This window comes from Tursiops truncatus, chromosome X (assembly GCF_011762595.2).
Source record: "Tursiops truncatus isolate mTurTru1 chromosome X, mTurTru1.mat.Y, whole genome shotgun sequence".
Classification (NCBI taxonomy): Eukaryota; Metazoa; Chordata; class Mammalia; order Artiodactyla; family Delphinidae; genus Tursiops; species Tursiops truncatus.
This window is the reverse complement of record NC_047055.1, coordinates 81,846,466-81,869,896: the sequence shown is the minus strand read 5'-3', so window position 1 is coordinate 81,869,896 and position 23,431 is coordinate 81,846,466. Positions and strand designations below refer to the sequence as shown.

Genomic DNA, 23,431 nt, shown 5'->3' with positions numbered 1-23,431 from the left:
TGGCGTGCGGGTTTTCTCTTCTCTAGTTGTGGCGCAAAGGCTCCAGGGTGCATGGGCTTTGTAGTTGTGGCACGTGGGTTCCAGAGAGTGTGGGCTCTGTAGTTTGTGGCACGCAGTCTCTCTAGTTGAGGCACGTGAGCTCAGTAGTTGTGACACATGGGCTTAGTTGCCCCGCGTCATGTGGGATCTTAGTTCCCTGACCAGGGATCGAATCTGCATCCCCTATTTTGGAAGGCTGATTCTTTACCACTGGACCACCAGGGAAGTCCCCAGAATCTACACCCTTAACCAGTATACACTACCACTCCATCCCCAAGAATTCAGCAGGACTACACTAGAATTTGACTGCAATACAAACATTTTTAAGTTCTAGAGATTTAGCTAAACATTTAATCAATTTAATCTCATAGACCTTTGGGATTTGCAAATTCTAAAAGTGCTTCAAAGAGCTCCAAAGTGATAGGGAAGGAAGAAGCTTCACCTAGGAGTTGAGAGAATTGGTTCCAACTCTGCTTTGTCAGAGTTTGTGACAGTTTGTCTCTCTGTGACATTGGTTAAGGCAAACACTTCCTCTAAGCCTCAGCTACTTTACCTGTAAAATAACTCTAATAAACCCCCACCATTTTCCTCTTGCTTTATTATGTCTACAGAGTCTGCTACATTTCTGGGCAGGCAGTGAGGGCTCAATGAGTGTTTGAGAAATTGATATAAGCCATTTCCAAATCCTTCAAAACCCTGTTCAAGTTTTATCCCTTTCTGGAAGCCCTGTACTTAGCACAGAGATGGTCAAAGAGTAGGCATTCTATCAGAGCCAGATTCAGAGCAAACCAATCTCATCGTGTGCCTCTAGGTTTTTGATGCCACCAACACTACCAGAGAACGACGGTCACTGATTCTGCAGTTTGCTAAAGAACATGGTTACAAGGTAGAGTAACTCTCTAACTCTTATCTAGAGCCTACTCATTTAACAAACACCAAAGAAAGGCAAACCAGGGGAGGAAGAGATGCCAAATCAGCTACCATAGGGTCAGCATTTTAATTTAGTTGTAGGATTTTCCAGGTCACAGTTAGAAGCATCAAAACAGAACAGAACAGGAAAGAAGAGGTGCCACATTAGGCAATGGAAGATAACTGCTGACAAGCTGACACTGTGGGGGTGGGTATGAGGAAGGAGGAGAGAGAACCACTACAATTCAGGGCCAATCTGACTCATAAAACTCAGAATCCTGAAAGCACCATTGTATGAAATTATGTTGTCAGAGATACCTCTAAAGATGACTCAGAGCCATTGAGAAGGGGTCAAGCTATGTTTGACTCCTACCAAACATAATTCCTTGCTGGAAATCTTTCTTCTGTTTCTTTTATAGGTCTTTTTCATCGAGTCCATTTGTAATGACCCTGACGTCATTGCAGAAAACATCAGGGTAAGGAGCACCAGTCACCTTTCCTTCTTATTTTGTCTCAGATTTGGATCATACCTAGAAATACCTCTGTGCAGTTAAAGGAGGTATCTTCCCTGAGCTTCTCCTCCCACTTCCTATAGGAAGTATTCCCTGATCATCCTGGCATACAATGATTCTGTGAAATTCCTTTAAGTATTGGAGAGGAAACTAAGGTTCCAAGAGGAGAGGTAAGTTGTCAAGTGTTCATACAGCCAGGAAGAGGTAGAACTGGGACTGGACCTCAAGCTTGGATGTCTGCCTTGAAAGCTCTTTTTTCTGACCCACAATTCATATCAGAGCTATCACTGTAGCTATCACTGTAGCTATCACTGTAGCTATCACAGAGCTATCACTGTAGCTATCACTACAGTTTCTAGGCATGTGGTCTAGATTTAGTTCACTCACTACATTTTATTGTTCCCTATTTCATTAAATTACTGTATCTTGGGGACAGAGGTGACCTTAAAAGTCACCTCCTTCAACACTTCATCAGAAACTTGAAATCTTAGCTAATTGTTTGTGTAGATTTTCTCTTTGTACCTCCAGTGTGAAAGCTCATTGTCTTCATTAAGTGCAGTCCAATCAATCTGAAATCTGCCTCCCTGTAATTTCCACTCATTGGTCCTAATTTTGCCTCTTGAGGCATAGAATATGTCCAAGTACTCTCTTTCCTTTTCATCCATCCACCTATCCATCCATTTGTTGATTAAACATAAATTGAATACATACACCTGGGTTGAACCATTCTGGGTACTAGAGACAGAAATAGATAGGGGAGTGCCTGGCCCTTGAGCTCACAGTCTAGTGAGGGAGACTGACAATTTTATAGACATAATTCTGTGAGATCAGTGCTGAGATGAAGAAACAAAGGAGGCTGTGGCAGCACAGTGTTGAGGACCTAACCTTGCATGGGAAGGCTTCTCAATGAAGGTAATAGCTGACCTTCATCTTGAAGAATGCATAGGAATTTGGCAAGTAAAGAATGGAAAATAGGGGGATAGCATATACTAAGTATGGCATCTATGGGGAACTAGAAATAGCCTAGGTTGTCTAAAGCAAAGTGTGTGGAGGTCTAGAGGGGCAATGGGAGAGGAGGATGAAGAAATCATTTGGGGCCCAATCATAACAAGCCATGAGTCACCTGCTAAAATATTTCATACTTTGTCCTAAAAGATGTGAGGAAATGGTGAAGGGTTTCAAGCAGAGGAATTCCATATTCAGATGTTCATGTTAGAAATATCCTTCTGGCTGCTAGTATGGGAAAGTAACTAGACTATAGACAGAGTAACCAGTCACAAAGCTAGAGTGAGCATCCAGGAAATGGATGGAGGCCAGCTGGAGAGATATTTAGAAGATACAGGGGGGAAGATTTGGTACCTTCTAAGAGGTGGGGGATGATAGAAAGAGACACATCTAGGATGACTCCCAGATTCATTTTAGGCTCAGGTGACTTGAGTAGATGATAGTGACATTCACTGAGATGGTGAATGTGGGTGGAGAAGGTAGATATATTAAGGGATTAGGAGTTGCCAGCCCCTCAGAAATCTAAAGCCAATATATGCCATGTTATCCCAGTAAACACTCAATACATGTAAGCCATTATGATCCCCAGCCAAGATCTCCTGTTCCTTTTCTTCAACCATTTCTCACACCACAATTTCCAGGCCACTTATAAATGTTTCTCTTAAACAGTGTGTGAACTGAATATAATGTAACAGACCTTGTTTGAGCACACAGGGATAAGGAATGAGGTGTTAACACAGTACAGATTCTCTTCAACTGACTGATTTTGTAAACTTGGGCAAGAACCTTTCTCCAAGTCTCAACTTCCTCATCTTTATGATGAGGAATATTGTACTCAGTGATCTCTAAGCATTCATCCCAAGGGCACTGTCGGAGTCTCTGTCTCCCATGGTTCTTCCATCTTTTTCCCTTCCTCCAGCAAGTGAAACTTGGCAGCCCTGATTACATAGACTGTGACCATGAAAAGGTTCTGGAAGACTTTCTAAAGAGAATTGAGTGCTATGAGGTCAACTACCAACCCTTGGATGATGAACTAGACAGGTAAGAACCCAGAACCCCAAAGTAAAGGTCAGGATTCTTAGCCCGGTTTTGATGTCCTGTAGGACCTGGAGGAATGCCTTCCTTCTCTGGGCCTCAACTTTATTTGTAACATCAGGAAACTGTACTTGATTTGTCTTCAAGGGCCTTCCCAGCTCTAATTATCCATGAGGTGGTGATTCCTTGTTGTGTAAGGTGTTCATCATAAGGGGCTTGAAGTAGTGTTTTCCTGAACAATGTGGACATATTAGGACCCTGATCTCAGGGGGGGAGAAATGCCTCTCTCCTGTGGTTGTTGCTATTATGTTTTCAAAAGTATTCTTCACACATGGATGACATTTCAGCTTCCAAACATGTTCACCTTTTTTGTTTCATTGAATCCCCTCGGCATCCCTGTTAAGGAGGCTGAAATAGGTCTTATGATCATAAATTTTCAAGAAGAGGAGATTGCATCTTAGAGAGCTGAAACCACTTGCTCAAGCTTCCACCACAAGTCAGGGGGTAGAGCTAGGATTCTAACTACATATTCTGTCTCTTAATCATGTCTGTTTTCACAACACGCATGCACCTTCAACCAGTAAGTATTTGGATTCTTTGGGCTATGGTGTACATCGGGGGTGTAAATAAGGGCAAGAGAGGTAGGTTCTATCCTCAGGTAGCTTCCATAGTGCTTTGACATATGGGAAGATACATTAAAAATATGAAACTTTCATTCACAATACCAACTAAAGATTGGAGAGGTGTTAGCTGGCAGTACAGGGAAGATGTGAGTTTTAGACGTAGGGTATACCCAGAACCTCAATTTCTTTCAAAATGGATTGTGATGAGAAGAGACCCTGGTCACTCAGACCCTTTGGACCCCAAGTAAGAAGTATAAGGAGACTTCTAACAGTCATCACCACCCAAAGAAGTTTAAAGAGCATCCTTCCAACTTTGTCCAACCAAAGTCCCCAGAGGTGAGCATTGTTACTGCCTCACTTCTTAGATGGGGAAACAGACCCACAGCAGGGCAAGGGCTTACCTGAGGCCACACAATGAGTGAGTAGCAGAATATATACTCAAATTCTTGTCTTCAAACTTCCATCATGGTTATCCTCCTCCCACATCCCTATATCATAAAAGTGCCACATGAGGCTTAGACACTCAGGTCAAGGGGCAGGACCTTGTGTACAATTGTGAATATTGTTCACTGTGCCAGGTCACGGGTACACTTGCTTTTCTCACCAAGACGTGTACTGGAGTAGGGGAAACTTTTTCAAATTTCCACAAAGGCACTGTATGAATAGTAGCATATGGTGGAAGAAGTTTGAAGGAGGGGAGCTAAAATGAAAGAACAGCATTGAGAAAGCCCCTAGCCTTTGGCCTAGACTGCTGCAGGTACTCGGTGTTTGATGAATCAGTTTGGGTCTGAAGACAACTGATTCTGAAAGTTGGCTTTATCTAATCGTTTTTCCATCAACAGACATTTACAATCCATGCATCAAGGCCCACTCCTAAGCTGTGCCCTAGGAACCCAAAGAGGGAAGGTCTATCTATCTCTGTTCTGATAGAATGCCCAGGTGGTTGAGGAAGACAATGAGTATGCAGTTGACCAGAATTGTGGTGATGGTAAAGCAAGTGGGATGGGGGAACACAGAAGAGGGGACCCAGTCCAACTGGGAGGAAAAGGTCTGGAAGAACATGTTTACCCAGTAGGTGGACTAGACATGCGTTTAGGGCACCAGCAAGGTAGAGTCCACCAAAAATAAGAAAAGAAAATCTTGAAAGCTTTTAATAGTTTGTATTTCAAAAACAGCATCAAGGTAGTCAAAACAGAAAAAAATATAACCAGAACTCAGTAGACCTTCTTCATGTTATAATATAGCTTATAATTTTTATTTTAAATTACACATAATGGGGGTAAGCATTAGCTACTATAAGACTTTTGATGTGAAGTACCTTTAAATGACTTCATATGATCCTGGGCTCAAAGAAAACTTTCTAAAGAGAGTGAATGTACTGGTTCTTGAAGGATGGATGCATAGGAGCTCAACTTTGGAAATCAGGCAAATAACATATTTTCAAGGAAAGAGAACAGTACCTTGCAATGGCCTAGTTAAATCTGAATAAAAGTAGAGGAGTACAGAGAATATTTCAGCAAAAGCATTAAGGCTAGAATGAAACAGAGAAGTTATGAGCATAGACATGGAACACTGAGGTGAGGCAAAGCAGGACCAGTGTATGAAGGCACCTAGAATGTCAGACTAAGCTACAGAATTTGGAAGTTCTCCTAGAGCCACTCAGGACCTAGTACCAGAAACAAGGCAACAAGGCTACATCAGATATTTTCTACTTAGGTTCTGAGAGTCATAGATGAGATGGTTGGAGAGTTTGACATTAGGCAAATCAATTCCTCTCTCTGTGTTTCAGTTTCCTCACCTATCAGAGATAATAATCTCTGCTTCCTAGGATGGTTGTGAGGATTTATGCACTTTGAAGCCCCCACCCCTGCCAGGTGCATACATACACACAAAATGGTCAGCAAATGCAAGTGGCCTGTGAGATGTTGGAGACAGTCAGGGACACAGAGGATTACTGTTTCTCTCTGAGTATGTCAGCAGTGTGAGCCAAAAAAGAGAGAACCCTAGATGCCTGAAGTGTGAGGAGTGAAAGTAAAAAGACAGTCTGGCTCAAACTGAGATTGAGGAAAGGAGAGAAAAGGAGATGGTAGCAGGCAGTGAGCTCCTCAGAGTGGCCAGGAACCAAGTCTCTAGAACAGGTACCCAGAACAGGGCAAGGCATAGCACCTTGTCAGAGGAAAGGTAGGTGAGAGCTGGGTTATGGAGGAAGCTTGAAGGCAGGGTGTGTGGTTGGGGCTTTCTCTTGGGATCAGCCTCTCCAACATCAGCCCCTGAGCTGCCCTTGCTCCTGCTTGGGCTGGCCCAGCCACCTGTCCTACATCAAGATCTTCGACGTGGGCACACGCTACATGGTGAACCGACTGCAGGACCACATCCAGAGCCGCACAGTCTACTATCTCATGAACATCCACGTCACACCCCGCTCCATCTACCTATGCCGGCACGGTGAGAGTGAACTCAACCTCAGAGGCCGCATCGGAGGTGACTCTGGCCTCTCAGCTCGGGGCAAGCAGGTAGGGATGGCCCCATGCACTCAGAGGTTTTGGCTGATCTGGTCCAGGTGGGCTGTGGGTTGGTGGGGTGGCTGCTGCCTGGGTCCTGAGGATGGGGGTACTCAGTGGCAGGATAAAAGCAGGTTCTGGTCACTCTTGCTCTTCCACCCCATCAGCCACTCAGTTTTGACCCACTGAATGGCTCCCAAGTGCCAACAGCATCTGCAAGTCTGATGGCTTGGTCCAGGCCTTCCCAGATCTGGCTGCTCCTCCAGCCCCATTACAATAAGCACCCTCTCTCCTGCCTGACTGGTCCCCTCATCTTTCTCACAACTCTGTGCTTTTGCTTGTGCAGCTTCCCCACCGAGGCTGTCCTCCTCTGTCCCCTCTGTCAGCTGGTGACCGTCATTTGCACAGATACCTGCCTTAAAGTGCCCCACCTTTGAATCCGTCTTCTCCTCCATTACTCAGGGCTGATTCTACTCCCCCAAACCCCCACTACAGGTTATCACAGGGTCAGCACTTGTCCTCCCCCAGTTACCGCTTCTTTTCTGCCCTCCCTGCTCCACCCCTTCCAGGACCCATCTCCTGCTCCATGAGCTGGTCCAGGAAGCCCTCCCCTGTCCTTTCCTGCCCTCCTAGTCAGGTCACCTGGGCTCCATCCCCCCCATTTCTGGCCCATCTCTGACCCTCACGGTGGGAGTCTCTTTGTAGCTGAGAATAGTGAGCTGCACATTATGGGTGCTGGCCAATTAAAGAGACACATTTTCCCATATTTGGCCCTGACCCTGGGCTTGTTAACACAGTTATTGTTCTTGCTGGGAGGATGGCTTGGGGTGGAACAAGTGGGAAATGAGGTGCAGGAGGGAGGGAATGTCCTCTCTTATTGGACACCTCTGCACATTCACGGCACCGTCTGCTTCCACATGTGTGGCCTCATTTAATCTTCATAGCAGCTCTGTGCAGTGGCCATTACTGTCACTGATTTATGGATGAGGAGGCTGAGGCCCACACAGGAACAGAGAGTGGCCCCTGGTCACACAGCCAGTAAAGGACAGAGCCAGGACTGAAAACCAGGCCTTCATGCTTGCTCCTCAGTCTCCCCCCACTGCAGAGCTGGCAGTATCACAGGCAAGGCATCACACCGGAAGGCCTGGTCCTCCTGGATCATTTTCTGTTACTTTCAGACTGGTAGCCTCCCCTCGAGGTAGACTCTGACCTCTGACTCTCGCCTCTCTCGCAGAGTCAGAGACCACTGGAGGAGCCACCCTAGCCCGTGGCACCACCTACAGCCAGGGGTCTCTTGGTTAGGGCTGTCCGTGGCTTTGCCTGCACAATTTAGCACCCAGTTTGGACACGTGGCCATCTCCACCCAACATGCCTCCTTGAACACAAGTGTGCACATGTACATGCACACGCCTGGCCCCAACCTTCATGCTAAAGGGCACAGTGCACCATGCATTGTTTACAAAGCAGTTTCCCATCAACTGTCACCCACCACCAATCACAGTAGCTCTCACTTACTATGTACCAGGGAGCGCTCTGGGTGCTCCCAGTCCACTATCCAATGTGACACAGAGACCAGGCTGAGTGAGCTAACGCTGTTTACATTTTATAAGCAGGAGATATGAGGCCAGAGATGACCAGGGACATGTCCCAGGCCACACAGGCATAACCCCCATCGTCTGTCTCCCAGTCAGCACTCCTTCCACCAGAGCACACTGACTGCTGACTCATAATCCATAATTAGAATGTGTGTACACAATGCCTATATTTGTACATAAAAATGTGTGCCTGTACCTGTACATTTGTGCAGATGTTCCTCACAAACCATCTGTGATGAATAACATGCCTGTATGCAGAAGAATAGCGAACCACTTGCTCATCTGGGCTCCCACAAACCTAAGTGGTTCCTTTTAGTGCTGTCACTGTTTCCCTCACTGGACTGACCATGTCTTAATAACAGGACACCCCAGTACGCAGCACATGGCCACACACACTCAGTAAATGTTTGAATGCCCTTAGAACCTGGGTACCAGGTCCCCTGCTCAAACAATGAGAATTCACAGGGTCAAAGGGAAATGTACCCCACATCCCACCCCCATACACTTCCAGACCACACTCAGAGTACCCAGAACACTAGAATTTCCTGCCCAGAGTCTGCTTCCATTACCTACATGGGCACATCCCAGAGTCTTTTCACCTGAGAAAAGGCCATGTCACAGAAGTGTTCACCCCTAGGCAAAGGGGTGGCCAAGGGGTTACTGTTTGTGTGTTATGGAGATTGGTGGAGATATGGTGTGGACAGAACTTGTTCCTGTGACTGGATTATCCATAAACGTGTACTCAAGGCACCTAGGAGTGCAGGATGGAGCAGAAATGGGAAAAGGAGGGAAGTAGACTATGAGTGGAGTGCTTCCATTTGTACTTTTGTCCCAGGCTCCACAAATGTTAGAGGTGGGCTGTTTGAATAAATGAACAATCAAGTAGGAGGTTCTGTGAGCAAACATCAGTGAATGCACACGCACACATATGCACATATACACACATAAATACACATATTCTTCTCTATTCCCTTGGTTCTTAGTCACATGGGCAAGAGTATGACTTTTTATAAATTGGGAATATTTAAGCTCTACTTTTGCTTGTTCATCGTCACTCCATTATTTGTGGCAGATCTGAAATTCTTCTCATGGTCACCCTGTCTTCTTTCATCTCTCTTTCTCCCCTGCTCTCCTCCTTTGCACCCCTACTCCCCAGTATGCCTATGCCCTGGCCAACTTCATTCAGTCCCAGGGCATCAGCTCCCTGAAGGTGTGGACCAGCCACATGAAGAGGACTATCCAGACAGCTGAAGCCCTGGGTGTTCCTTATGAGCAGTGGAAGGCCCTGAATGAGATTGATGCGGTGAGATGGAGGGGGATGGATTTCCCGGTGGATGGTGAGGCTTGACTCTAGGCTTATCCCCTGGATTGCCTCTACTCTGGCTCATATGGGGAACCTAATTAATTCGGCAAACATTTCTTGTGCTAAACACTGTTCTGTGTCTTGGGGATCCAGTGAAGGCCAGAACAGACAAGATATTTACTCTCATGGAGCCCAAAGGCAGGCCGTGAATAAGACATTGCTTTGCATGTGACAAAAGTTTGTGAGAGGGGAAGTACAAGGGACTATAGAGTCTCAGAAGGTGAGGGTACTCTTGACAAGACAATGGTGGAAGATTTAGAAGGAAAGCTTCCTAGAGGAAGCTGGAGATGAGACAAGAAGCAGGCAAAATGGACTGGGGTGAGGGATAATTTTAATTCGAGAAATAGGGAACAGTTCATGTGAAAGCCCAGAGGTAAGAAGAGAGCATGGCATGTTTAGGGAACTGGGGAAAAATAGCAGAGAGTCTGGGACAGTGAGTGTGAGGTCTGGAGAGAAGGGAGATGAGGTTGGAAATGAAGACAGCTTATAGGGCTTTATAGCCCATGTTGAGGGATTTGGATGCTGCCCTAAAAATGGGAAGCCATTGATGTGGTCTAAGTCAAGGAGGAGTGGCCTGAATGTGATTCACGTTTTCTTAAAAAAAGACCACTCTGGTCATGTGTGGAGACTAGGTGAGAAGAAGGCCAGAATGAGAATGCATACCGGTATGGAGATGGCTGCATTTGTCTAGGCAAGAGGTGAGGGTGTGATGGCCCATATGTATATTGGAGATGAAATGAAGAAGAAAAATTTGGTAAATATTTCATATGACCCTCGTGACATGGCAGTCTCTCATTAGAGTCAGGTTTTTCCATGAGCTTCTTGAGAAAGTGTTTCCTCTCCATTGTCTCACCTGTACTATAGGTACACTGACCTCAGGTTAGACACTAAAGTAAAAGCTTCACTACAGATATAGATAGCTTGTGTGTAGGTAGGTTAACCTGATTGCCTGCTAGATAAATACATAGAAGTATGTTTGTGTATACATAATACATATATGCTTAACTGTAGATGTACAGAGGCACACATATTTAGAAAAGGGATATACAGCATTGTTATACATATCACATATATTTGTTATAAAATACATGCAAGCAACAGTTCATCATAATTGTTCAGTTATTGTTTGTTTCTGGCCCACATGTGGTGTAAACATTTATTGGATACCTACTCCATTTCAGGCTCTGGAGTAGTGCTGGAGACAGAGATTGGTTCCTGTCTTCACTGGGTTTTCAGAAAAAAACAGGGTAGACAGAGGAATGCAAAATAGTGTGCATGATACAGCCTCTGATGGGTTAGAATGTGGGCACACAGATGTTGGGGCAAGGCATCTGACCCAGCCATGATCTGCCTAGAGGAAGTGATGCCTAGCTAAAGCCTAAGGGGTGAGTAACAGTGAGCCAGAGAGAGAGGATCAGGAATAGTATGTCACGCAGAGAAAGCAGAATAAGCAAAGAGGGAATTGTGTGTGTGTGTGTGTGTGTGTAGACCTACTAAGGTCATAGCAGTGCAGATGGAGAGGGAAGAAAAAGGAATATATCTGAGAGAAATTTAAGAGGTAGAATCTCAGGAATTAGCTATGAGGGGATGGGTAAGGAAGAAGGAAGAATTTAGAATGATGTCTAATTTTCTGGTTTCTTTTCCATTCAGTAATATATTAATAATTAGATATATTAATCTAATAACATTAGATTAAATTAATCTATTTAAATTACTATATAATCTAAATAATATTAATTAATATAATAATATATTCTATTGATTGAGTTTTTAAAATGTGCCTTGTACATTCTGTACTAGTCTTTTTTACATATATTATCTCTAATATTCAAACTACTGTTGTGAGGTAGTTATAATTATCTTTATTTTGCAGATGAGGAAAATAAAATTCAGAGAAGTTAAGCAATTTTCCTTGTCAATAAAGTCAGTGGCCACTTCCACAGGCAACAGGCTCCCAGCATGCCTCAGAATATAAAGTCAAAGCCAATCTGGAAGGACCTTGTGTATATACAGGGTGCACTTTCTCCTATGGACAGTGTCAGTTGCAGGTTTGACACTGCCTGTCTTCTTGTAGGCTGGGGCAGGGGTGAACCTAAACCCTAAGGGAAGCTTGGTTGATGGCTCAAAAGACAACAACCAGAGCACATTGCTCCCCTACAGGAAGGTCTACTTGGAATCTACACAACCAGAAGGAAATCTTACAAACCCAACATCACTTCCCACCTCTACCAGCAGCCACCTCACTTCTGTGGATTTCTCAGTGGGAACTCATTCTCTGAGCCCTTGATTCCTTTGGGTGTGGAGAGTGTATCTCCCCAAGGACCACTCTGAAACTGTTAGGAATTTACTAATTCTTGCCTTCTGAGAAGTCTGTGGATACCTGTTTCTTTATCTGCCAGAGGTCCTGGAGCAGAGGTGTGGGCAGGAGGGATGGGAAATGCTATAACACAAGAAAGCACTGCTGTGGATGTGCGCACACACATGCGCCTGCCTACACAGTCACAGACATCCACCATAGGTATGTTTACACTCACAGACATGTACTTCACAGACATATGGACCCAATAGTCAAACACAGGTTCCCTCTCAGATGCATTTACCAATCATATTTGCACCATTCATGCACACACATGCACACTTACAGACAGACACACCTAGAGATACATATCACACTCACCATAGACACACATGCAGTCTTTGCATATATCTACATCACATAGACACATAGAGGCATACCAGGGACATATAAACTGTACAGACACATAACCTCAATCATATTACCACAGATTAATGCAGACCTTAGACATAGGTACACAGATACTCACACATATAATCAGGGACATACACACTCACAGATACACATACCACAGACACACTGAGACCCACATGGAGGGACAGACCACAGAGACACCCATGCAGGCAGATTCTTAGATGATCAGACAGTCTTCATACACACACACTCACACCAATACACTATACATATGCTGAGACAAAAACACAACCAACAGCATAGAACCTTAAACATACCACAAATATACACCATAATCATGCTGCACACACACAGATAAACACAGTCACAAATCCCCACAAATTTATAAAAGTACACACTCATATATACAATGTACACCTATAAACCTTTGGAGACAACCATAGAGAAACACCAGATACCCACCATACACTCAGCCTGAACACACCTATACACATGCACTCATTCTCACATCCACACAGCTACACACCTTGTGCATACATACACACATACATTCAGACAACAGACGCAGACCTAGAGCTGTGTTCACAGAAACCCAGGTGCTTGTGTGCTAACGTTCCACAATCATTGGCTTCAGAACTATGGTAAAGGTTGTGGGATTTCAACTTGTGAATACTTTTGTCCCCAAATAATTTTTCTCAGGGTGTCTGTGAGGAGATGACCTACGAAGAAATCCAAGAGCACTACCCTGAAGAATTTGCACTACGAGACCAAGATAAATATCGCTACCGCTATCCCAAGGGAGAGGTAAGGTTTGGAGGGGTGACCAGACTCTTAGGACTGCTCCCCAGTATCTCTATTCCAACTACCAGGATTCCATATTTTCCTAGACAGCTTTAAAAACAGGGTAAAGCAAATTTTGCAGCATCTTCCATCCCGCAAGGCATATGATTATCTGGCCCTTTGCTCTCTCATTCTTAGCTATAGGCAACAGATTCCCCTTTTTTTAAAAGCTACACATTTGCCTGATTATTTTCCTGTCTTCTTTCAGGAGGACTCACTTTGTCCTAAACTTTGAATTTGATATCTTTACACTAAAGGTATTTGAAATAGTTCAATATACTCTAATTTCCTGACATTTTATTGCCAAGTTGCCTAAAGCTCCAGCCTCTCTGGACTGTGGGTTGGAGTCCCAAGGGACAATGGCTAATGGTTTATCCAACTTCTTTGCCACCACATGAACCAGACTATCAGTTCCCTATTCCCATGTGAGGTAAATCCTAGTTGTTTTCAACCCAGTCTCCATTTAGCCAGTTCCACATGTTAGAATATTTGTTAGTCATACTCCATTTTTGATAGATTCCAGGGAACAATTATCAGAAAGCAGGATATCAGAGAAGAAACAATAGATATCCTGTGTTACAAAGCACTTTCACATGTGTATTTTCATCCTCAAAAATGACATTATGAAGTCAGTCCGACTTTGCCCTCATTTTCCTTTATATATTTTGAGGTTATGTTGTTAGAGGCATACAAAATTAAAGCAATTATATCTCCTTAGTGAATTGTATATTTTATTATTACATAGTGAGCAAGCCTCTTTCCCCCAATAATGCTTTCTGCCTAAAAGTGTATTTTATATGTTATTAATATAGCTATATAAGATTTCTTCTGGTCAGTATTTGCTTAGTTCATCTTTAGTCATTTACTTTCAACTTCTCTGTGTATGTTTGTTTTGTTTCTTATAGACAGCGTATAGTTGACTTTTATTGGTTTTAATAAAAATTGAAAATGTATGTCTTTTGAATTGTAAATTTGGTACACTTACTTTTATTGTAATTACTGATTTATTTGAACTTCTTTCTATTCTCTTATTTTGAGCTCTCTAGGCTTAGTTTATCTTTTCTCTTTTCCTTCCTTCTTTAGAATTGAGAGTTTTTACATCTATATTTGACTTATACAATCTCCTTTCTTTTAGAGTTACTCTTAACATTTTAATATGTGTGATTGACAAAATCTAAAAATCAATATCTTCACCCACCCCCTAAAACAATATAAAAATGTTACAACTCTGGTCACTCCCTCTCTTAACTTACATGTTAATTGTTGTTTTATATTTTACTTCAAACTTGTGTCTTATCCCCCAGATGACTTATTATTGTTATTAATAGATTTATTATTGTAAGCACAACTTACTAAGTAGATGTTGATTGAATTAATGCTTACTGAAGCACTTCAATTTACAACAATCTATCAGAATATATCACTATTTGTTCCTATAATACCAACATATTATATTTTTTAAGTTAAATCAATATTACCAGAGTAGAATTATTATAAATGCTAGACAAAATAGAGCTACTTCCAAACACTTAATAAACTTTGTACCCACATAGATGGATTTTTTTCTTTTTTAAAAATTTTGTTGGATTATAGTTGATTTACAATGTTGTGTTACTTTCAGGTGTACAGCAAAGTGATTCAGTTATACATATACATATATTCATTCTTTTTCAGATTCTTTTCTCATAAAGGTTATCACATAATTTTGAGTAGAGTTCCCTGTGTTATACAGTTGGCCCTTGTTGGTTATCTATCTTATATATAGTAGTGTGTGTCTGTTAATTCCAAGCTCCTAATTTATTCCACCCCCCCCCCAATTTTCCCCTTTGGTAACCATAAATTTGTTTTTGATATCTGTAAGTCTGTTTCTGTTTTGTAAATAAGTTAATTTGTATTATTTTTTAAAAATGAGATTCCACATATATGTGATATCGTATGATATTTGTCTTTCTCTGACTTACTTCACTTAATATGATAAGTGAAGTGAAGCATCCATGTTGCTGCAAGTGACATTATTTCATTCTCTTTTATGGCTGAGTAATAGTTCATTTTATATATATATATATATACCACATCTTCTTTATCCATTCATCTGTTGATGGACATTTAGCTTGCTTCCATGTCTTGACTATTATAAATCGTGCTGCAGTGAACATTAGGTGCATATATCTTTTCAAATTATGGTTTTCTCTGGATATATGCCTACGAGTAGGATTGCTGGATCATATGATAGTTCTATTTTTAGTTTTTAAGGAACCTCCATACTGTTCTCCTAGATGGATTTTATATAGTGGAAAAGGGGTAAAATCACTTATCCAATTAAAATATAATTCTTATTCGCTAAAAAATAATATTGTATACAGTCAGTGTTTATTTAGATTTAGCCACATATATCCAATTCCCTTGATCATTCCCTTGATCATTCTTTCTCCTTACAGCTGAAGTTTTCCTTCTGGGTTCAATGTCTATCTTCCTTTAGAAGTTTCTTTAGGAGGATCTGTTGGTAGTAGACTCACCTTTCTTTTTGTCTAAAAATGTCTTTAAGGAGGGGTGGCTCTTAATCCTAGATGGTATTTTGGCAAGGTATAAAACTCTAGGATGACAGTTTTCTCTCGGCACTTTGGAGATATTGTCCCCACTGTCTTCTGGCTTCTAACATGGTTAAGAAGTCTCCTGAAATTCTAATTGTCATTTCTTTTCTCTCTGGCTGCATTTAGGGTCTTTGGGTCTCTATGGCTTTTAGTTCCACTCTGATATGTCTAAATATTAATTTCTTTTCATTTATCTTGCTTGGGGTTAATTGGACTTCCTGAATCTGAGGACTAGGATTCTTCATCGATTCTAGAAAATTCCCAGACATTATATCTTTAAATATTCCTCTCTCATATTTTCTCTATTATCTCCTTGAAATGCAATTAGATGTGTGTTAGTCCTGTCTCTATCCTTTATGTCTCCTAACTTCTTCTTATTTTCAATCTCTTTGCTACATTCTGAGTAATTTCTTCAGCTCTATCTTCCAGAACAGTATTTCTTGAATTGTATCTAATCTGCTGTTTACTCTATCCATTGAGTTTTCCATTTTAATGACTATATCTTTCATTTATAGAAATTCTACTTAGTTCTTTTTCAAATCTAGATCATATATTCAATAGCATCTTATTTCTTCCTTACATTTTTGATTCAATCTTTTATTTCTTTCAAAATCTCAAGCATATTCATTTTATATTGTGGATCCTTTATCTTAAGTTGTTAGGGTTCTTGTTGTTTCTGCTTATTTTTACTCATGATAGCTTATTTTCCTTGCATGTTATGTGAGCTTCAGTTTGATGAAAATTTATCTATGGGAATCCCATGCAGTCTGAGTTGAGAGAATCCAGAGAGAATTTCCATTTGCTTCTTCCAGACACTCTTGGGAGCTAATGACTTGAAATCACTTTTTATTAAACTCTCAGCTTAGCATTTTCTAAAACACATAGGTAGTATAATTCTCAACCACAAATCCACCTGAGGATAGGCTTGTGGTTATACATTCTTACAGGAGGCTTTTCCTAATTTTTTCCACCAAGAGTCAGGCAGAGACAGATATATTTTCTTACTGTTTCCCTTTGCCTGTGGATATATTTTTTAGTTTATAGTTTTTCTGAGGATGTAGTCCTTTGAAGGTCTCAGATTTTTGTGAGAGTCTCAGTCCCAAATCCCCATCTCGTACACACCTAAGGCCTTGTCTCGTGTTTCTATAAGGTTTTAAAAGCTCAAGTCTCTTGGATACTGTGATTGGCAAATGCCCTCATGGGAGTTGTGGCTTCTATATCCATTTATCACTCTTTTTTTCAGTTTTTCTTCATTTTGGAACCATATATTCATAACGTTTCCTTCATTTTCTTGAAAGATCAGCAGTGCAGACATTTATTTTATCCAGATTTTCTAGGGAATTTTAGTGGAAATTTTATTATTGTTATTTACTCTACTATATTGGTTGCCCCATTTAATAGATGAGAAACTAAGGCCCTAAGAAGGAAGTGAGTTGCCTAAGGTCATACTGCTGGACCAACAACGGAACTGGCACCACAGCCAAGTTTTCCTGATTCCTAGTGTAGAGTTCTTCTCCTCTGGGCAAATGTGCCTCATCTCCTCTTCTTACCCAAGTGTTTCTCTCCCTTTCAGTCCTATGAGGATCTGGTCCAGCGTCTGGAGCCAGTTATAATGGAACTAGAACGGCAGGAAAATGTATTGGTGATCTGCCACCAGGCTGTCATGCGGTGCCTCCTGGCCTACTTCCTGGACAAGAGCTCAGGTACCACTGTTCTCTCTGTTCCTGGCATGGGAGCTGCATGTGAGTTGAGACTCTGACACCAGAAATTGGTGGTTTATATCTTAATAGTTAAGAGCACGGGATCTAGAGCAAGGGTGCATGTGTTCAAGTTCTTGCTCTGTCACATAATACTTTTGGCAAATTACTTTAACCTCTCTGTTCTCAGTTTCCTTATCTGTAAAATGGGGAGAATAATGATGAAGTTTAAATAAATGAACATATTTAACATAAAGAGCTTAGAACAGTTCATGACACAAAGTATGGGCCATATAAGCGTTAGCTGCTATTATTAATATCAGTGTTACTCTGAGATAACATTTTCAAAGCCAACCTTAACAGTCTGCCTCAACCTGAAAAAGATGAGCCAGTATTTGTCTGAGGCATGCTGTTCTCAGGTGGAATGGGACCTCTTGTGGTCTCTTGATTTTGATTATAGGTTTCTGTCGTTGCTATAGGGATGATTTCCCCAAGATATTGATGTTTTCATTTAAAATTTTTAAATGATAATTTCTTTTTATAAAAAACATCTAGATATTTTAATTTACAGAGTATCTACACTGACTACAAATACTGAAATGCAAACTAAGGCAGCTGGCCTGGCAAGAGACTGTTGTGTCACCTTCAGGTGGGAGAGTCCATTTCTGACATGAATGCTGAAGCACTGACATCTCCAGGATACTGGAGGGAGGGAGTGTGAGGACAATGCAAAGTCATATTTGAAGTGTACAATATCCTGCAGACTTGGATCTTTTCTATGACGCTAGCTTCCAAGCAAAGGGCACTTGTAATATGGAGTCATCTAGAATTGGAACCCCTGGGACTTGAAAACTTGACATTGGACAAGTAATTTCCTCTGCTTGGTCCTCAATCTCTTCAATGGAAAAAAGATGACAGGGGGTGGGGTGGTGCTGCTAGATTTCTGATACTGTCCACATCTCTACTGCTCAGTACTATTTTTGAGACTGTGAGGCCGGTCTTGTAACCCCAACTGTGCAGAAGAGGAAATGGAAGCTCTGAGGGATGAAGGAATTGCCCAAGATCACAGGGCTCAAGGAGAGGTACCAATCTCAGGTGCATTCCAGAGGCCTCTCACTTCAGACACATGTGAGGTGCATGGGAAGCACATGCATCTCCCGTTTGCACACTGCTTTACCCACTTACTAACCACTTTCATGCACAGGCCATGCCATCTTCTCACAGCTGTCTTAAGAGCTGGGCCAGGCAGGGCTGGGCACATGCTCTTGCCCCTATCACTCACGTGAGGAAACTGAGACCCAGAGAGATGGTGTGACTGAGAACTCAGACCCATAAGACCTCAGAGCTGGGTCCAATCCTGTGCTATGAGAGATAGGAACTTTAGGGACCAGAAAGGGAAAAGACAGGGCTGAGGTCACTTGTGCAGGCAGTGGCAGAGCTGGGTCAGAGACCTCAGGCAAGTCGCTTCCCTTCTCTGAATCTATTTTGTCATGTGTGCAGTGAGGAACAGTAACTCCCACAGAGTATCAGTGAGGATGGAATGAGATAGTGCACCAAAAGCACTGGGCCCAGCACCTGAAGATGATGGTGACAAAGGCAAGGAGGAGGAGCAGACTGGTTGCCCAGGAAATTGCCAAATCTTATGTGTCAGGAGGCTGAGTGGTCAGTGGCAGGCCTTAAAAGCCTACGGTGAACCTCAGGGGCAGGGAGGCCGTGAGGGGTGGAGTTCTGGCTCAATGAAGGGAGATGGGGAGCCGTATAGGTTGCCTGGGTGGTCAGGAGGGTGGATGTCTGCAGAGAGGAGTGAGGTGGGGGTGTCACCCCACAACACTGTGAGTCCCTCGAAGGCAGTGGCAGCAGACTGCAGTGGGAAGAGCACACATTTGGCCTCAAAGCATCCTGGGCTCGAGTCCCAGCACTGCCACTTCCTGGCTGTGGGACATAGGGCAAGTGCCTTCCCTCTCAGAACCTCAGTGTCCTCATCCATGGAATGGGCCTGATCATCACCTCCCATCAGGGCTGTCTGAATGTCATCAAGGCCATACGAGTAATTGCATGCGAATATTCAGAACAACTTTATACATAATCCTCAGTAACTGGAAACAAGTGAATCGGTGAATGCTTGTCCATCAACAAGTGTCCCAGGAGTCAGAGGGCACAGGCCTGGGCTGGGGAGAAAGTTGCGGGAGCTGCCAAGGTGCACGCACACCTCAGCCACGGCCCCAGCGCATAGTAGGGCCTCAGAAAACACTTGCTGGGACCTGTTGTGAGCCTTTGTGGTGGGGGAGCCCATGGAAGGGCTGAGGTTGGGGCGGGAGGGAGGCCTGCCTTGGTCTTATGTTTGCCCTGTGGGTGAGGAGGTCGGCCACCTCCAAGGTGACCATCCTCAGCGTCTGGGGGACCCAGGGTCTGTCTGCGATCTCCAGGGCCCTCCTTCCTCCCTGCTCCTGAGGCTGCCTCTCTGCTCTCTTCCTCCTTCCCCACCCTGCTCTCAGCACTGTCTCTGAAGACTGTGGGGGAGAAGGGCCCAGGTGAAGACAACCATGGGGAAGGGGGTGGAAAGGGAGAGTGCTGCAAGCCTGGAGGCCTGGGGAGGTGGTGCCTTCCCCAGCACCCTGTCTCTGAGGGCTGCTCTCTCCTCCTTTCTAGATGAGCTGCCTTATCTCAGGTGCCCTCTGCACACAGTGCTCAAACTTACACCTGTGGCTTATGGTGAGTCCCCTACCTTCATCTGGGGAAAAGCACATAGACACCATGAGCATGCCTGCAATGCCTAGCATTTTCCCAGAAGAGTCCTGAGAGAGATTTCCTGGGTGGGTAGTTGGATGTCTTGGTAGAGGCAGGGCTTGTGATAGCAAGATGAGAATGGGGAAGGACTGAGGTGGCCTCTAAATCTGGGACCTGGCCCCAGCTTTCTCTGTCTCTACCAGAGCACCAATCATACAGCACAAAGCTGTAGAAGAGGGGGCCCCCAAAAGGGACCAGATGAATAAGTGTATGTTGGGGCCAGATTTGAAGAGAGGGTTCAAAGACCAGCCCGGGCAGTTGAGACTCTCTTTGGGGGCATTAGTCAGCTCTGGAATGTTCATGAGCGATGAAGAGACAGACTCAAATCTATTCTGGAGTATGAAGAGGGCAGATGGTGTACTGAAACCTGGATTAGTGTTCAATCCACAGGGATGGAGCTAAGGGGGCTTCCATAGGCATTGGGCCTCCTCTGCCCACTCCAGGCCCCAATGATACCACCCTCCTCTTTCTTCAGGCTTCCTAGAACTCCCTTCTGACCTTCCACACCTCTGATGTTGCCATAACCGCATAGTTCTGGAAATAAATTTTACCTGGGACTGGTCGCCCCAGGCAGAGACACCAGGACTCTTCCACCACTTTAGCACCTAACACAGCTGGGAGGATCCACAGAGCTCCATTGTTATTATTAGGTTTCTGTCTCACAGACAAGAGCTGGGGAGGGGTGCAAAAATCATCTCTTGTCATCTCTCATTCCCATTGACAACTGGGCAAGGGAGGCTCAGAGAAGTCTGAGACTATTAGGGGAAGAGCTGGGAGGATGCCCCATTCCTGTATCTTAGGCCTAGTGTCTTCCCCTGACATCACACAAGTGGTCTAAATTCCCCTCCCTAAAGGGCAGTCACAGTCTGCACACAGCATGGAGCTGGGGGTGTGGGTGGTGACGGGTGGAGGAGGGAATGACACTTCAGGAAAGACCTGTGCTTACCCGGGTGGCTTATGGATGAACGGGTTGTTCTTTTCTGAGGCTGCAAAGTGGAGTCCATCTACCTGAACGTGGAGGCTGTAAACACACATCGGGAGAAGCCTGAGGTAGGTGAGGGACTCTGTGTCCTAAGCTGGCACATGGTGAAAGCACCCTCCCCTGCAGAAAGGCAGCCCCAGTCCCACAGAGCTTGGGTGTTTCCACCAACAGGTAGAATAACCAGCACCCAGAAATGCAGGAACCACAGCCCAGACCCGAGGCACCCTAGACACGCACAGCTAGAGCAACCCTGCCTAAAAGCCCTCTGGCTGAGGTTCCCCCAGGCTTGCCTGAGAAGAGGGTCAGGATCCAGGCTTGGCTGAAATAGGGGAGCCTGGCAGTGAGGACAAGAGGCAGGGAGGGGTGGGGGCTCCACACTGCTGGCTGCTTCCTGCTAATACTGGGTTCTCTCCTCTCAGAATGTGGACGTCAGCCGGGAACCTGAGGAAGCCCTGGACACTGTCCCTGCCCACTACTGAGCCCTTTCTAAGACATAAAACTGCCTCTGTCCTCGCTATCTTTCACGTTTAGGAGCTGCTATTGTTGCTCTTCTCTTACACTGAGAACACTCTGGAGTTGGCCTCACTGAAAGAGACCTGCTTCCAGTGAAGAAACCCTCATCAGCTCCAAAACAGGTCTTGATTTCTAGCTACAACTAAGGAGCTGTCTAGGTCAGGATGAAACTTTTTCCTTCTTAATTCCTATTTCCTGATCAATAAAGACTTCTCTTACTGCCTACAAAAGGGGAAAGGAGGTCATTGTGAGGATTTTCCCACAAGATCCTCTTAAGATCCTGACCCTATGAAATGGCTCTGGTGCTGTTGGGGTATGGACTGGGTGAGAACTACCTGGAAAGAAGGACTTTGGAGTAGTACCTCCAAATGTGAGGGTGGAGATAGGTTCATGTGAGTGCTTATGGCCTTGTTTCTTCGTGGGCAACATGGCTGGGAACATGACACCTTCATCCCTACATTCAAAGAAGAATCTGCACTCAGACCACAGTTCTCCTTCCTTCTCCAACTCTTGTTGCCATCCTGAGTTATTTCACTGTCCATATAAATGATTCAGACAATACCCTGGTCTCCTAGTGTCCTGCCCCCTCAACTTCAGTGAGCATCTTCCCTTCAGCCACTCACTGCTTGGTTGGCATCATCTAGACTTCTCTACAGTCTGACTTCTTAAATACAAGCATCCCACTATCTGACCACTGGCCCCCTGGTCCTTAAAACTCTCTGTGTCATCCACAGGATCCCTAGCAGCATGCCTCCCACACAGCAGGCATGTATGTAGTATTTCTTGAATGAACAATACTTGTTCTTGTACTGCATCAAGAGTATAGTCCTTTGATTCCTCCATTATCTCCCAATCCACCAGTCCTCTTCCTCTTCACTGTTCTTCCATACCTGGCCAGCTTGCATCCTACATTCTATTTCTTCAGCCAATCTCCATGCAGCTACTGTGGGCAGATAGCAGCAACCCAGTTGCGAAGAGACAGATGCATACACCCCCTGACTTTGTTTGTCCTTCCATCACAACCACCAGCAAGACACAAACCTTGTATGATCCACATCACTTTTTTTATTGGGATCACTGCTTGAAGCAAATCTACATTTATCTCCTTCTAGAGCCACCCTTAAATCCTGTTCAAAGTCAGGGTCACCCTCTATTCTCTGGTATTCTATCCATCCCACCTCCCCAAGGATGGGTTGATTCAGTCAGTTCCTGACTATTCCATATCTATATCCTGTCCTTCTCTATTGGCTTTTGCCCCCACTGTCTATGCAACATGCTCAGGTCTCTCTCCTATCCCAAAAAAGTCCTCCCTTGTTCCCATGTCCACCTTTAGTTACGTCCCTCTATATCCCTCCCATTCTTACACAAATATCTCAAAATGAATCTATACTTACTCTCCAGAACCCTCTCCCTTTGCCTTCTGTTCCAGGCTTTCTCCTTCTAGATCTTGACTTAAGGTATTATCCCCTTGCCTGCTATGCTTTCCCCACATCTCTACCCCACTGAAGTCATACTTGCCTTTTAGCCTAAAGCTGGAGCCCACCTTCCCCAAAGAGCTATGCTTATCTCTAGCTCTTATATGAACCCAAAATGTCACTCACAACAACTTAGGCACATTAAAAGACAGAACAAACCGCAATTCATTTTTCAAATTTAATGTAACTCATATCAAATATGACAAGACACAGAAAGCAAACAACAAAGCAGGATTGGCAAACAGATTTTTTCA

General features: G+C 43.9%; 1 protein-coding gene across 12 annotated transcripts in view; it reads left to right on the top strand.

Moving 5' to 3' along the window:
• PFKFB1 (6-phosphofructo-2-kinase/fructose-2,6-biphosphatase 1) overlaps nt 1-23,431 on the top strand; it is a 156,191-nt gene that overhangs the window by 110,936 nt on the left and 21,824 nt on the right. For 5 of the 12 annotated variants that reach the window (XM_073799638.1, XM_073799636.1, XM_033849242.2 and 2 more), the window contains exons 5-14: nt 851-925; nt 1,368-1,424; nt 3,385-3,506; nt 6,429-6,636; nt 9,376-9,522; nt 12,992-13,096; nt 17,297-17,426; nt 20,070-20,132; nt 21,193-21,257; nt 21,609-23,415. In XM_073799638.1, coding sequence (XP_073655739.1) covers nt 851-925; nt 1,368-1,424; nt 3,385-3,506; nt 6,429-6,636; nt 9,376-9,522; nt 12,992-13,096; nt 17,297-17,426; nt 20,070-20,132; nt 21,193-21,257; nt 21,609-21,668 — 1,032 coding nt within the window. In that variant the 3' untranslated portion in view covers nt 21,669-23,415. Of the gene's footprint in view, nt 1-850; nt 926-1,367; nt 1,425-3,384; nt 3,507-6,428; nt 6,637-9,375; nt 9,523-12,991; nt 13,097-17,296; nt 17,427-17,991; nt 18,070-18,920; nt 19,083-20,069; nt 20,133-21,192; nt 21,258-21,608; nt 23,416-23,431 lie in introns of those variants that run through there. The other 7 variants (XR_012329397.1, XR_012329399.1, XR_012329398.1 and 4 more) reach the window with 7 other exon arrangements.